This window comes from Musca domestica, unplaced genomic scaffold (assembly GCF_030504385.1).
Source record: "Musca domestica strain aabys unplaced genomic scaffold, Musca_domestica.polishedcontigs.V.1.1 9, whole genome shotgun sequence".
NCBI classification, from domain to species: Eukaryota; Metazoa; Arthropoda; class Insecta; order Diptera; family Muscidae; genus Musca; species Musca domestica.
Genome location: NW_026712435.1, coordinates 20,477,841 through 20,493,144, shown reverse-complemented (window position 1 = coordinate 20,493,144; position 15,304 = coordinate 20,477,841). Strand labels below are relative to the sequence as shown.

Below are 15,304 nucleotides of genomic sequence, written 5' to 3'. Positions count from 1 at the left end.
TCGAACAATTATAGTACACATATCCAAAACAGCCTGCATATCTCAACCATAGACACCAACATCTATACGTCTGTATTACATTTCAGGATATAAGCTCTATTCTTTCACCTAATACCAAATTTAGAACTTTTGTACAAATATGTTATACATTTCAAAAACACGTCCTTATCTCAATTCCAGATACCAACAGAGACCCCAATATCAAATTTCAGGATTTCCGAAACCACCTCCATACGTCCAGGCTACACATGAATGGCGACCCTTATACCAAATTTCAGATTTCAAACACTATATATTCACCCAATTCCAAATTGTACCACATATAGTACAATTTAGTAGTGTTTGTATACTTGTAGTACAACCTACCACAAATACAAAATTTCAAAATTGTAGCTTCCGTTCAACTTAAACCAAACATTTCAAAATTTTGGACCATTTTGTACTTTTCGTACACTTAGTACACATTTCTAAAACAACCGTCATACATTAACGTTTCGACCGAGATTATTAAACTAAGTTTAAAGTTTTCCGCTCTATCCGTTCACATAATTCAAAATTGTACCATTTCAGAAGCATAGCACCATTTTAGAACGTTTCGCAATCTCCGAATTTGCAAAAACACTTTGCTACACATATCCTGCACTCTAAGAGTAAATCTCATTGCAAGTTAATTTCGTTTATCCGATACAAAGTTTTAAATTATTAGTAAATTTTAATACGAATTTCCTAAAACCCATTCTTTTCACGCGCCTACCCATCAAGACTGACCCTCATTCCAAATTGGAAGATTCTAGCCTCCGCTGTCTGGGCGTTGATTCTCAGCCAGTTTTTTCACTTCTCCTTTAGGCAATTTCCGATTTTAGATGAATCGACAGAACTGGGCTTGGTAATTTTGTCAAGTTTGTCATTCCGTTTGTAACACCTCGAAATATACATTATAGACCCCACAAAGTATATATATATATTCTGTCGATTTAGCGAAGTCCGTCCGTCTGTCTATCCGTCTGACCGTCTATGGAAATCAGTTTAGCTTCCGAACGATATAAAGTAGATTGATAACATTTTACTCAAAAATGTAAATTATGTCTGCAGGACTTTTGGTAATAAAAATGGGTCATGTAGGTCCACGTTTTGGGGGGCTTTTATATAGGGGCTATAATGGTACCTCCCTATTTTCGGTATTTTGATGATTTTAGCGATATTATTCACAGGAATTCTTTCAAATTTGGTATTTGAATTTCGTAATAGATACTACAGCCTATGACAGAAAAATGTCTGTGCAGGTCTACGTTTAGGTATCGCCCCCATATAATGGTACCTCCCGATGTTCGGTATTTTGATGAGTTTAGCGACATTATTCACCGGAATTATTTCAAATTTAATATTTGAAGTTTACAATGGATATTACAGTCTATGACAGAAAATTGTCTGTGCAGGTCTACGTTTAGGTGTACCCCCATATAATATTACCTCCCGATATTCGGTATTTTGATAATTTTAATCACATTATTCACCGGAATTCTTTCAAATTTTATATTTGAAGTTTATAATAGATACTACAGCCTATGACAGAAAATTGTTTGGGCAGGTCTACCTCTAGGTATAGCCCCCATATAATGGTACCTACTGATATTCGGTATTTTGATGATTTTAGCGACATTATTCACCGGAATTCTTTCAAATTTGGTATTTGAAGTTCGTAATGGATATTACAGTCTATGAAAGAAATTTTTCTGTGCAGGTCCACATCTTGGTATAGTCCCCATATGGTACGTGCCGTTGGCTTAACCCTAGTTTAGTAAAAACTCTTCAATTTTTTCGAAATTTTTTCCAGTGGTAGGTATTTTAACTCTGATCCCGGGAAACAATTTTTTTCTTGGGGAACGGACCCGGGACCCCAGATTTTTGACCTGAAAATCCCTTCGACTAGACCCGGATCCAATTACCCGATATGGACAATATGAAAGTTTATGAAAATACCTATCCAACAAGTAGATACATGATAGGGTAAGTGGTCACGGTTCGGAAATTATAGTCAAATTATCGATTGTAGCATTTTGGAGAGGTGAGAGTATCAGCTATAAATTGCCATCAATTTTGTTGACACCCATAATGGGCCCTTTTTTGACTTTTTGGGGGTTATATAAAAAATCCGGGTCCAAAAAATCGATCATTTGACTATAACTTCCGAACCTTGACCGCTTACCCCATCATGTGACCACTCGTTGGATAGGTATTTTCATAAGCCAACTATACCTATATTGTCTATATCGAGTAATTGGATCCGGGATTGATGAACACGGATTTTCGGGTCAAAAATCTTGGGTCTCGGCTCCGCCCCCCAAGAAAAAAATATAGTTTCCCGGAATCAGGGTAAAAATACCTACCTCTGGGAAAACTTTCGAAAAAATCGAAAAGTTTTTACTGAACTAGTTTTGTTCCGGTATTTTTAAGATTTTAACAGAATTTTTAAGGGATTTTATTTTTTTTTTTTGCCAAATTCGTTCCAAATGGAATGAACCAATATATGAATAAGCCTCGCTTAAAACTATATTTATGTATAATATAACATTTAACTTGTTTAATTAACAAAAATAAAACAATAGCGCAACTGAATTTTTAGGTCCAACCAAACGAATAAATTAATGAAATGTTAAGCTTTACTTTTTAATTTATGTACTTTATTTATTTTGTATTTTTTTATATTTACATGTTTTTATAATTATTTACATATACATATTCACGATGTCATGCTTAAGTGATCCATTTGCCATTTTTTGACTTATTAAGGTATGAATATGTTCAAGGGTCTTTTGGTATGCTCTTCCCAAATTATTTACGATAAAAACTGAAATTCAAGAGACTGACATAAAGACGCTCATTTTGCAATTTTTATCCTCTTGTTATATATATTTTAGTAATATAAGAAATTAAAAACTTATTTTTAAAATTAAGAAAATAGTTTTTTTTTCTATAGAAATTCCACATAACACACAATATTTTACAATTGTGTCCAAAGGGTAGATTTGAATCAAATTGATAAGATCGTGTCTTTAGAACAGCCTCTAGAACTTTTTTATACCAACATTTGAAATTTCACGCGAATAGTTTATGTATAATTGTTATTGGTTAAATTGAAATGCGTTTTTCTTAAAACTGTCGTATGGAACACTTAAGCAAAACACTATCTATCAATATGTATTAATATACATGAAATCCAATTTGTTAATACATAAATTTTACAGTTATTGATATCAATCAGTCATTGAGTATATGATTTTATAAATATATACATATAAATCTCATTGAACATACCCACACATCAATTCATAGAAGAACATATACATGCACCGCCATCACCATTCATAAAACCATTCATTACAAACATTTTTCCTATGCAAATTTCTGACTAATAAACTTCTTGTTTGTTTGTTTCATCACATCCAACACGCGATGCCACCATGCTCAGGTGAATTGAAAAACAATATCATCGACATGACGAGTGACGCCTTCCAGGAACGTAATAATCAATTTGTCGATGCCATATTCGCTCGTATCAATCGCATTGTATCGGATAACTATGACCCATTTGTCGTGCAATTGACTGGTCGTTCAGCCGCCGTCCACGATGTTAAACACAACTCGCACACAACCGGCAGCTCATCGTCGACAAAAACCGCCATTCCCAACCGGACGAAGGAGCAACAAATCACATATAAAACAAAGGCCACAAAGCCACAAACCGCCAATACATCAATTAAGAAGTTGTAAGTTTGAACTCATATTCACACACATCTATGTACACGGAGTGCACATGGAAAAATAACGATTGTATCTTTAAACTGTGGGCGCCAAATGGCGATGGGGATAGAAGTGGGATCAGCATTGAACTGCGGGAAATAAAAGTATTGAAGTAGAGAGTAACATATTTGAATTACATTTATAGGTATTAACGATTCTTGATGTATTCTCTACTCAATAACATGACCTGACCTCCAATATGAATTTAAGAAACAATGAAAGAAACCCCTTACCATTGATAAGTTTAAAGCATTCTCCTGGAGTTGCTTTTATATCTAATAAATTGAAATTCGAACCAAGTCAAGGTGAAAATTTCCGAAATTTTCCGAAAGGAGTAGCCGTCATTTCTATTGTAAGGAATATGCAATACTAAATATCAAAATATATATACAGGGTGAGCTAAAAAACTGCAACAAAGTCGAAAGCCATAATTTTTACATTTTTTTTTTTAAATTTTATTAAATGAAAGCAAAAAATGTCGGAAATAGCATTAAAATTTAGAATAAGTTTAGATTTGTTCGAATTGGTCACCATTGGCACGAATTATGGCCTTCAAACGGCCAATGAAACCATCACATGCTGCCCGAATGTTGCTCTGCGCTATTTTGACCCATTCCCGGTGAAGCGCTTGCTTGAGGTGATCGACACTTTGGTATTTTTCAGAGCCAACCTTGCTATTCAAAATATTCCAGACACAATAGTCCAACGGATTGGTATCCGGAGATTTTGGTGGCCATTGTGCTCTGGAAATGAAGCGAGGAACCTCATTTTGTAACCATTCTTGGGTGGCGCGCGCTGAGTGCGATGGTGCTGAGTCCTGTTGGAATGTCCAAGGTCTGCGGGCAAAATGTTTGCATGGCCAAGGCTTTAATACACCCTCCAGGATATTTTCGCTATAATATTCGGCATTTATTTTGATGCCGCGGTCGATTTAATACCATCGGCTGTTATGGCGGCCCACACCTTCGCCATGGCCCGCGCTTAAGTTCTGGTGACCAACCGAAGGTGCACATTTTCATCTGACCTATTTAGCAAGTAAACACGCCCATTTTGTTTGTTTACAAAATGCTGGACAACGAATGTTTCCTCATCGGAGACAACCAAATTCAGCAGTTCACCACTTTCGGCCAAACGAAGCAACTCTTTAGCTCGTTTGAGGCAATTTTCTGTTCTGTCGCGGTGTAAGTTCTTAAACTTTCTCGAATTTCTATGGCTTTATCCCGAGCTCATTTCTCAATATTTGTCGAATGGAATATTGCGATATGTTCAGCTCACGAGCCATTTTTTCGGCCACTGCGACGCGGATTTCGATCAAGTCGCTTCTTTACTTTTCGAACCATTTCTGCTGATGTTGCTGTTTTCTTCCGTCCACTTCCTTGACATCGGGCTACGCTACAAGTATCACGTGAACGAGCGATGGTACGAGACACAAAAGATTTATTCACATTTAAATGCTGGAGTGCTCTAACGATAGCCACTTGTGGTTGTCCAGCCAAATACAAAGAAATCATACTATCACGCTTGAATTCCATCACGATTAACTTTTTTCTGGAAAATTGTCACCAAAATGCTTTTATGCGCTCGTAAACAATATAATGAGCTGTCACTGGTATAATTTTAACAGCTGTCGGACGAGTGACTTAGAAATGACAGCAGTCTGAAGTTGATTGCAGTTTTTTCATCTCACCCTGTATGGTCCCATTTATCTCGCTATTTTGATGATTTTAGCGCATTATTCACCGGAATTGCTTCAAATTTCATATTTGCAGTTAGTAACGGACACTACAGCCTGTGACACAAAATTGATTATGCATGTCCAGATATTCGTATAGCCTCCAGCTGTAGCTCCCTTTACACGGTATTTTTATGATTTTAACAGCATTTTTCAAAGAGTGTTTTATTTTATTTTATTTTTTATTTTATTTTATTTTTTTTTTTTTGAAAATTTCCAAATTCCGTTTAAATGTTGGGCGGTAGTCAAAGTTCCACCTGGCCGAACCTACTGCTTTTTTACTTGTTTTCACAAATCGGTGTAAAAATGTAACAAAAACCATCAAAATTTCGAATATCGGAGGTACTATTATATGGGTGCTATACGAAAACGCGGACCTATATATACAATGTTCTGCCGCCAAAGCTACAACCCAAAGCGAGCTACAAATACCATTTTTAGATAAATCATTTAAAAATTGTGGCATAATACCGAATGTCGGAAGGAACCGTAACAAGGCGGCTATTCCTAAAATTGGACCGATATATCTCATTATCATTACCAACCATCCTAGACACAATACAAACTATCGTGAGTTCAGAATACAGGCGGACATCATTAAATCGACTTAGAATTTGATACTGATCATGAAAATTAAACGTGTTACAAACAGAAGAGTATAATGAAATCGACCAATTTAAGGGGGTCTTCCAGCATTGTTTTAGGGTATCACATGGTCGTCCCCGCACGACTATAGCCTTTGTTTACTTGTTTTGTATGCTATTAAATAAGTTTACCCGTTAAAAGAGCCATAATAAAATTGGATCTAAAATATTTCTTCCTTTGAAACTTTCTCCAGGAAGTGAAGTACAAAGGGAGATTTTGATTATTATTGGATACGCATTAAAATAGCAGTAAACCTGTAATTTCCACTTGTAATAGATACATTTCAAATTTTATTTTCTAAAAAAAAACAAGTAAAAAAGTTCGGCTGGGCCGAATTTTGAATACCCTCCACCATTTGGTACAAATTTGGCAATTTTGAAAAAAATAAAATCCGTTAAATTTTTTTTTAAATCTTAAAAATACCGAATGTAGCCGTATATTAGGGTCTAGACGACGTAGACCTGTATAGGCAACTTTTATCATAAGCTATTACAATATTCAAATCTGTTTATAATGTAGCTAAGATCATCAAAATAACGAGTATAGGGAGGTACCATGGGGGGAGGCTAGTATCCATTACGAACTTCAAATACAACATTTGAAATAATTCCGGTAAATAATGTCGCTAAAATCATCAAAATACCGAATATCGGGGGTACTAATATAGGGGGCTATATATGACGTGGACCTGCACAGACAATTTTCTGTCTTAGGCTGTAGTATCCATTACGAACTTCAAATACCAAAATTTGAAACAATTTGGTGAAAAATGTCGCTAAAAGCATTAAAATACCAAAATCGGAAGGTACCGTTATATGGAGGCTATACAAAGACATGAACCTGCACAAACAATTTTCTGTCATAGGCTGTAGTATCCATTATGAACTTCAAATACCAAAATTTGAAACAATTTGGTGAAAATGTCGCTAAAAGCATTAAAATACCGAATATCGGGAGGTACCGTTATATGGGGGCTATACCAAAGCTTCGACCTACAAGGCCCATTTAGAATACCAAAAGTCCTGAAGACATAACATACATTTGAGTAAAATTTTATCAATCTACTTCGATTCATTCGGAAGCTAGAGTGATTTCCACAGACGGACAGACATCGTTAAATCGACATATAATTTTATGCTGATCAAGATATATATACTTTGTGGGGTCTAAAATGTGTATTTCGAGGTGTTACAATATATTTGGGTTTCAAGAGTAAAACGAAACAACATTCAAATTCACAATTTAAAAATTCTTTTCTTTTTGGCATCTTTTTACTCTTACTGTTTATTAAATTATTACACCCACTAAATTTTTCGCAGTTTTTCATCAGATTTTTTTACGGGAGTGTAAACGTTTGAGGGTGTAATTCCCATATTCATTCACAATATTCCACATCATTTGACCAATCCCTTTTCACTATGTATATAACTGACTATTAACATCAGATGCCCAAAGAAAAATTGGAAAGTTAGGACAACGCAGCTCACCCACGATGTTACTATCGATGGCAGACAATGTGACAAACATACATACATACATACATACATACATACATACATACATACATACATACATACATACATACATACAAAGCTTTATAAATTGATACAATTGAATTTTTATGTACATCATAGACGATGGTTGTTTATTCGATTTTTTCTCTTTTTTTTTTCTAACATAGAAAAAATACCAAATCGGAACCACGTAGCACCAGCACAAATACAGACAACATCGAAAGTTTGCCAAAGGACAATCAAGAGTATGAAAAAGCCAAGTTGCAACTACAATTGGAGCAATTGCAGGCACAACAACCCACCCTGAAAGCCACGAAACAAATTGAAAATAATGTATCTGGTCAGGAGGAGCAAAAAAGCGACAATACAGCCGCAGCAGCAACAGAAACAGCAGTAGCCGACAACAAAGTCGTCGGTTCTGAATTGAGACCGGAAACTCGCACAGTACATACCAACGAAGTTGTCAAATCAGGAAATCAAAAGAAAGCCTCAACAAAGGCACACAAACAGAATGCCAACAAAAAGGTTCATAACGGCAATTCGGTGGCATCGGGAACAGCAGCATCTGGCACTAAGGCAGCAAACAATAACAACAACAACAAACAAAAACTAAAATCGACTATCGGACATAAAACTGGCAATTCACCACAACATGGCGATAAGGATGGCAGCGGCGATTTTCAAAAGGCCGAAGGCAGCCTATCGGGATTGGCATCATTGAAACGTGTCGGCAATGTTAAAGTGGTGACCGATCCGGAAGGTCGCAATTCAACCATTAAAGCAAAGTTCACTCTGGGTCCACTTATCCTACGTGTCGAGAAATCATTCAAACGTGGCGGTGTAGAGAATGTTAAGAGTGCAACGGCTCGTACCAACGAAATGATCGGACGTATTAAATTTGGTGTCGTTAATGATCGTGCCACTTTGATGTCGATTAAGGTGCAACAACCAAAGCAAGTGAGTACATGGAACAAATTAATGTGAATTGAATATTTTATGTGTAAGGTTTTCGTATTGGAAAGGGCAGTAAATACTGACCAATTTTAATGGCATGATGAGATTTGTTAATGTAAAAAATTGAACCCCCAAAATATTTTGCAGTCATCTCCAAAAGCAAGCGGCGCCTCTGTATATCCAAATTTAGACTCATCTATATGATTTGCTTGCTTATGATACTTGGCTATATTCGTCAACGAAATCAGCATAAACCAGTAAAGAAAGTCCTAAAGTCGGGCGGGGCCGACTATATGATACCCTAAACCACTTTGCTTATTAAGTAGAGCTCCACATAACAATTAAAAGTTTTTATGGGAGAATTCAATCATACACCCTATGATTATAATTATAATTTAAAGTTCAAAGGACTAAATATGCCGAAGCATTTGTATCTTTTAAATTCGGACTTGTATTGCCCATTTGGTGCAAAATTAATTTGAAATAAGATAAAGATATATATGTGGGAGCTATATCCAAATCTGAACCGATCTCGATAAAACTTGGCAAACATATTTCTGAGCTGTATTTGATATATTTCCCTGAATATCGTTGTTACGGATTTCATATTACGGCTGTTTGTAACAAATACAACAAATCGGATGAACAATATATATTGGAGCTACAGCTATATATGAACCGATCTTCACCAAATTTGGCATACTACCTTCTAGACTAATTTCGGTCGTATGTACCAAATTCCATCCCATTTGGACAAATATTAGACGTTTGGTGCACAATAAAAGGTAAATCGGACGAAGATATATATGGAAGCTATATCCAAATCTGAACCGATCTCGATAAAATTTAGCAAAGGTATTTCTGAGCTGCATTTGATATACTTCCCCAAATATTGTTGTTGCAGAGTGCATATTACGGCTTCAGAGGACAAAATTAACAAATCGGATGAACAACATATATGGGAGCTATAGCTATATCTGAACCGATTTCGATCAAATTTGGCATACTTATTTATAGGCCCAATCTGATCGTACGTGCAAAATTCCATACTATTCGGACTGATATTACACGTTTTTTGCACAATAAAAGGCAAATCGGACGAAGATATATATGGGAGCTATATCTAAATTTTTACCGATTATCTAAAATTTCAATAGGGTTCGTCCTTGGGCCAAACAAATGCTGTTTGGAAAATTTCATCTCAATCGGATAATAAATGCGACCTGCATTTTGTTCACAAAAATACATGGACAGACGGACGGACGGACTGACATTCATAAATCAACTCAGAAAGTGATTCTATGGAGATCCTCAAAAGCAACTATGGGTCTATCTCGCTTCCTTCTCCATGTTACAAACAAATGCACAAAGACATAATACCCTTACCATTATGTGGTGTAGGGTATAAAAAGCCAGAAGTTCGCCTTTTGTGTATTTCGGATATCATCTGTAAGTTGTTATTTTTTCACACAAATGTAGTGGTCCATTCCACCCGCTGTCCTAAACTCTAACTTCATGCGAGATTTCGTGTCCTTTGGTTTCTATTTATGCGCTTTATATCGGCTGCAAAATCAGGAACATTTTTAGTTGTTGGTCCATTTCAACCCCTAAATATATTGCGGATATCTTTGAAAATAATAGGGTAGCCCTTCTGAGCCTAACCCCACCCTTGTGAAAATTATCGTGAGGATCGGACGATTCGGTCAGAAATCGTCTATTTATGATTTCGCCGGGATAAAAAATATTCGCTGTTTAATGGAAAATTTTGAGTTTTATTTAACACAAAGGTTATAGCCTATTTCGATTGGTCTATAATTGCGACCTGTAGAGCAACAGCAAAATCAGGAAATTTTTCAGTTTTTGGTCCATTTCAACCCCTAAATATTATGCGATCATCTCGAATCTCCACCTCCATTCTAAATTTCGTGAAGATCGGGCCATAATTGCAACCTGTATTCAGAATAGTTAAATATAAAATCGAATGAAGCTACTTTTTTTTGATCAAAAGTGGTGTTCTCGATGTATTATTATTTATATAAAATTTGAGGGAAATATGTATAGGAGATATATCCAAATCTGAATCGATTCCGACAAAACTTGGAAAATTTATTTTCAGAATATAGCCAATATTTTTTACCGAAAATCCTTGTTCTGGAGTGCAGTATACGAATTTGGGTGACTTAGATATAAAATCGGATAAAACATATATATGGGACCCATAGTCATATCTGAACCGAAAATTAACACACTTGATTTTAGGTATAATTTTGTAGTCTTTGCCAAAATTCATACCATTTGGGCTAATAGTACACATTTGGCGAACAATATATATGGGAGCTGTTATCCGAACCGATCTCGATAAAATCTATTTCTGAATTGTATCTGATATCTAGTATAGGGTTGCCCATATTCGTTTTTGTTTTTTTTTTTAAATCAAAGAAAAAAATACAAATTTGGCGGTTGGCAATGTTAATAATTTAATTTGTTCAAAGTAGATTTGTTTACATCAATTTTTGAATATGATATCTCGCAAATGGCCCCCTCTGGCGCTGATGACGTATTGTGCCCTTTTTGCTGCATTTTCCATCGTTTTTGCCAACATTTCGGCCGGAATAGCGGCTATTGATTCACGAATGTTGTCTACGGTCCTTGGCTTGTTAACGTAAACCTTTGACTTCAAATATCCCCAAAAGAAGAAGTCAGGCGGCGTCAAATCAGGCGAACGCGGTGGCCAGTCCAAATCCCCACTTTTCGACATCAAACGGCCCGGAAACAAATTCTTCAGAAAATCGATTGTTATGCGACTTGTGTTGAGTTTTCACAATTGACTTCTTCTGTTGAATATAAATTTCAACTATTTCAGAGGGCTCGCGTGGCGTGTATTGGTTCATGGTAAAAATCTGCTTGGACTGACGCTTCAAACGCGGTATGTCATTAAGCGATGTGATATCTCTGTCAAAAGTTATGGCGTTGCCAGATGGGTCCGTCGAATATGGGTAACCCTGTACATAATTTCATTTTTGTGAAGTGCATATTACGAATGTGTGGAACAAACACACTCGATATGTTTTTCATTATAGAAGTTAAGCGAATTTAAAAACCGAATTGCCAACAAATTAAAATTTCTCAATATAAGAGAGTAAATATCTTCCATGCAGAAAAATTAAGGATATAGAAACCCACAAAATCTTTCGGCCCGATATTTGGGATATTGAAGGCTTTAAACTTGTCTTCGTAGAGATTGCAATTTTTAGCTTACTCAAATTCTGAATAGGAGTATTTTAATTTTGTTTGTTTTTTTTTTTTGGTCTCATCATGGTGTGGGGCATATAATTACAATATTACAACTAATTTATTGAATGTGCCAGTAAAGAATGTAATCAAAAGTCAATTAGAAAAATATTTTTCAATAATATAAAACACAAATTAATTATTTCATAACACACATTCATGGAAAATAAACTTAATTAAAGTAATTTTCTTGTACCAACAGGTTGAAGTGGAGAGCAAGGATAACCACGACCGCACTCGAGAATTTGTTTGGCGCCGGACACCTAAAATAGCCAAATTAGTTAACGAGAAACTAAAAATGGCAGCTGAAACATTTTTTGCTCCACAAGGAGTGGAAGTTGTTCGCTTTTAGGTCAAAGTTTGGCCAAACGACCCCAAAGGAGATGATTAAAATCGAAATTTAAGGTAGTAAGAAAAAAAAAAAAAAACTGTCGTATTTAATATCTAATTACTTTCATTTCAGATAACAAACATTATTTGGTAACTGGTAATGGTCTGTTGCAAACATCGCCACATGAATAACATCGCCAAACGTTTAGAAAAATCACCCTCTCCCCCTCCTCTCTTTAAATTTACTTTTACAACTGTCAGCGTTTTGTTGTTGCAAAATGACAAATGTGTAGTTTAATTTTAATTTATTACATTTATTTATTACCGTCTATATTAAGTGAAATGTAACTAATTTATTTGACACAATTATTTTGTAATGTAAGAACTATTTATTATTATTTATAATTAAAAATTCCCCCAGTAATTCTTGTGTTATGATCAAGAATTGAATTGGATGTGTGTTCGAAGTAAAACAGAATTTAATTTAATTTATTGCAATTTTTGGAAAAATGTCTTCAAAGATTTCTTGTGAACAGTTGCGATTTAAAATAAATGAAATTAATGAGTAAATAAACAATTAAATTTTTCGTTTTATGTGTTTACTAGCTGAACGCTTCGCTACCCCTTTTGATTTTATATGCATTCAAAATTTTATATACTAATATTTGTTGGTTAGAAAAAAAGAAATAAAACTAATTCAAAAATTTAAAACAAGAAACAACTAAGTTCGGTTGGAACGAACTTTTAATACCCTCCACCATTTGGAAGGAACTTGAAAATTTTCAAAAAACTTCCAGAAACTACGCCTTAAATGAAAACTGGGGAAATACGAAAAAGTGAACCTACATACGATTTTTATTCTCATGGGCTGTAGTACACATTACGAACTTTGTTTGATTTGTTACAATTCCGGTGAAAAATGTCACAAAAATCATAAAAAATACCGAATATTGGGAGGTGCCGTTATATGGGGGCATACGAAGACGTGGACCAGCATACAAATATTTTTGTCATAGGCTGTAGCACCCATTACGAACTTTAAATGTGAAATTTGAAACAATTCCAATAAATACTATCGCTAAAATCATGAAAATACCGAATATTGGGAGGTACCGTTATTTGGGGGCTATACGAAAACGTGGACCGACATGGTCCATTTACGAACAAAACTTGCTTTACTGGTAAACTATGTATTTATGCAAAATTTTAGCCTTCTATGTCAACTCGTTCGAAAGATAGCGTAATTACAATAGACAGACGGACGGTCATAACTATATCGTCTTAGAATTTTACGCTGATACAGAATATATATATACTTTGTAGGTCTATTATAAATATTTCGAGGAGTTACAAACGGAATGACAAAGTTAATATACCATCCATAGACTGATGGAGGATATAAAACGTAATTATTGTAATACTTTAATGCGTAAACAAACAAATGACTCGATCTGCCATCGCAGCATGAAACCATGAAACAAGTAAAAAAAAATAAGTTCGGCCGGGCCGAATTTTTAGTACCCTCCACCTTAGGGTAAAGGAAATATTAGAACTCATTATGACCCACAAATACCAATTTTTCGACATACTCGTGGGAAAATGTGGCAAAAATCATCAAACTACCGAAAATCGGGAGGTACCATTATATTGGGGCAATACATGGAACCTACATATACAATGCTTTGCCGCACAAGCTAGAACGCATTATAACCTACAAATACCGATTTTTAGACAAATCCGTGAAAAAATGTTGCAAAAATCATCAAAATACCGAGTATCGGGATGTACCGTTATATGGGGGCTACACCAAAACGTGAACCTATACATACAATGTTTTGCTACACGAGGTAGAACCCATCATGACCTACCAATATAAATTTTTAGACAAATCCGTGGAAAATGTGGCAAAATTTAACAAAATACCGAATATCGAAGGGTACCGTAATATGGGGGCTATGCCAAAATGTGGACCGACATATCTTATTTTCAATACCAACCATCCTAGGTACAATACAAATTGTTCTGATAAATTTTGAGGTGAGGGTATAAAAATGGCTCGATCTGCCATCGCGTGAACATGTCGGAAAAGCTGACCACGAAAAAAGCAGGAACATGCCAAATTTAGTCCGCATACACGAGAGAGATAAAGAATTGGGGGTAGCAACATACTTTTTTTACTTAGTTTTTTAGTGGTAGAAATGGTTCGAAATGTATAGTGGCGACTTGATCGAAACTCGCGTGTCAGTGGCCGAAAAATGGTTCGTGAGCTGAACGTATCGCAATATTCCATTCGGCAAATATTGAAAAATGAGCTCGGGGTAAAGCCATTGAAATTCCAAAAAGTTCTTGCAACAGAATGAAAATAGACTAAAAAGAGCTAAAAAGTTGCTTCGCTTGGCCGAAAGTGGTGAACTGCCGAATTTGGGTTTCTCAGATGAGAAAATATTCTTTGTCCAGCAGTTTGTAAACAAACAAAATGATCGTGTGTACTTGCCAAAGAGGTCAGCTGAAAATGGGCACCTTCGGTTGGCCACCAGTACTCAAGCGCCGGCCATGGTGATGTTGTGGGCCGCCATAACAGCCGATGGTCGCTCTCCGCTAGTATTAATCGACCGTGGCATCAGAATAAATGCCGAATATTGTCGCGAAAATGTTCTGGAAGACTCAGCACCATCACACTCAGCACGCGCAACCCAAGAGTGTTTACAAAATTAGGTTCCTCGCTTCATTTTCAGCGCGCAATGGCCTCCGAAATCTCCGGATACCAATCCGTTGAACTATTGTGTCTGGAGTATTTTGGAAAGCAGGGTTGGCACTAAAAAATACCAAAGTGTCGATCACCTCAATCAAGCGCTTCGTCGGGAATGGGCCAAAATACCGCAGAGCAACATTCGGGCATGACCTGTATTTTGGTACTTCCCACCGAATTCAGTATAGCAGATATATCGGTTCAGATATAGCTATAGCCCCAAATATATATGTTTCATCCAATCCCTCAAATTCGTAAATGCATTCGACAATAATGATATATGGTACC

The 15,304-nt window shown here is 35.8% G+C and overlaps 1 protein-coding gene across 2 annotated transcripts in view; it reads left to right on the top strand.

Annotated features, from left to right (window-relative positions):
- LOC131800477 (nucleolin-like) overlaps positions 1–12,981 on the top strand; it is a 60,975-nt gene extending 47,994 nt beyond the window's left edge. For both annotated transcript variants that reach the window (XM_059131741.1, XM_059131742.1), the window contains 4 exons: positions 3,470–3,767; positions 7,860–8,649; positions 12,140–12,342; positions 12,401–12,981. In XM_059131741.1, the coding sequence (XP_058987724.1) occupies positions 3,470–3,767; positions 7,860–8,649; positions 12,140–12,289 (1,238 nt within the window). In that variant the 3' untranslated portion in view covers positions 12,290–12,342; positions 12,401–12,981. The remainder of the gene's footprint in view (positions 1–3,469; positions 3,768–7,859; positions 8,650–12,139; positions 12,343–12,400) is intronic.
- Positions 12,982–15,304: the final 2,323 nt, after the last annotated feature.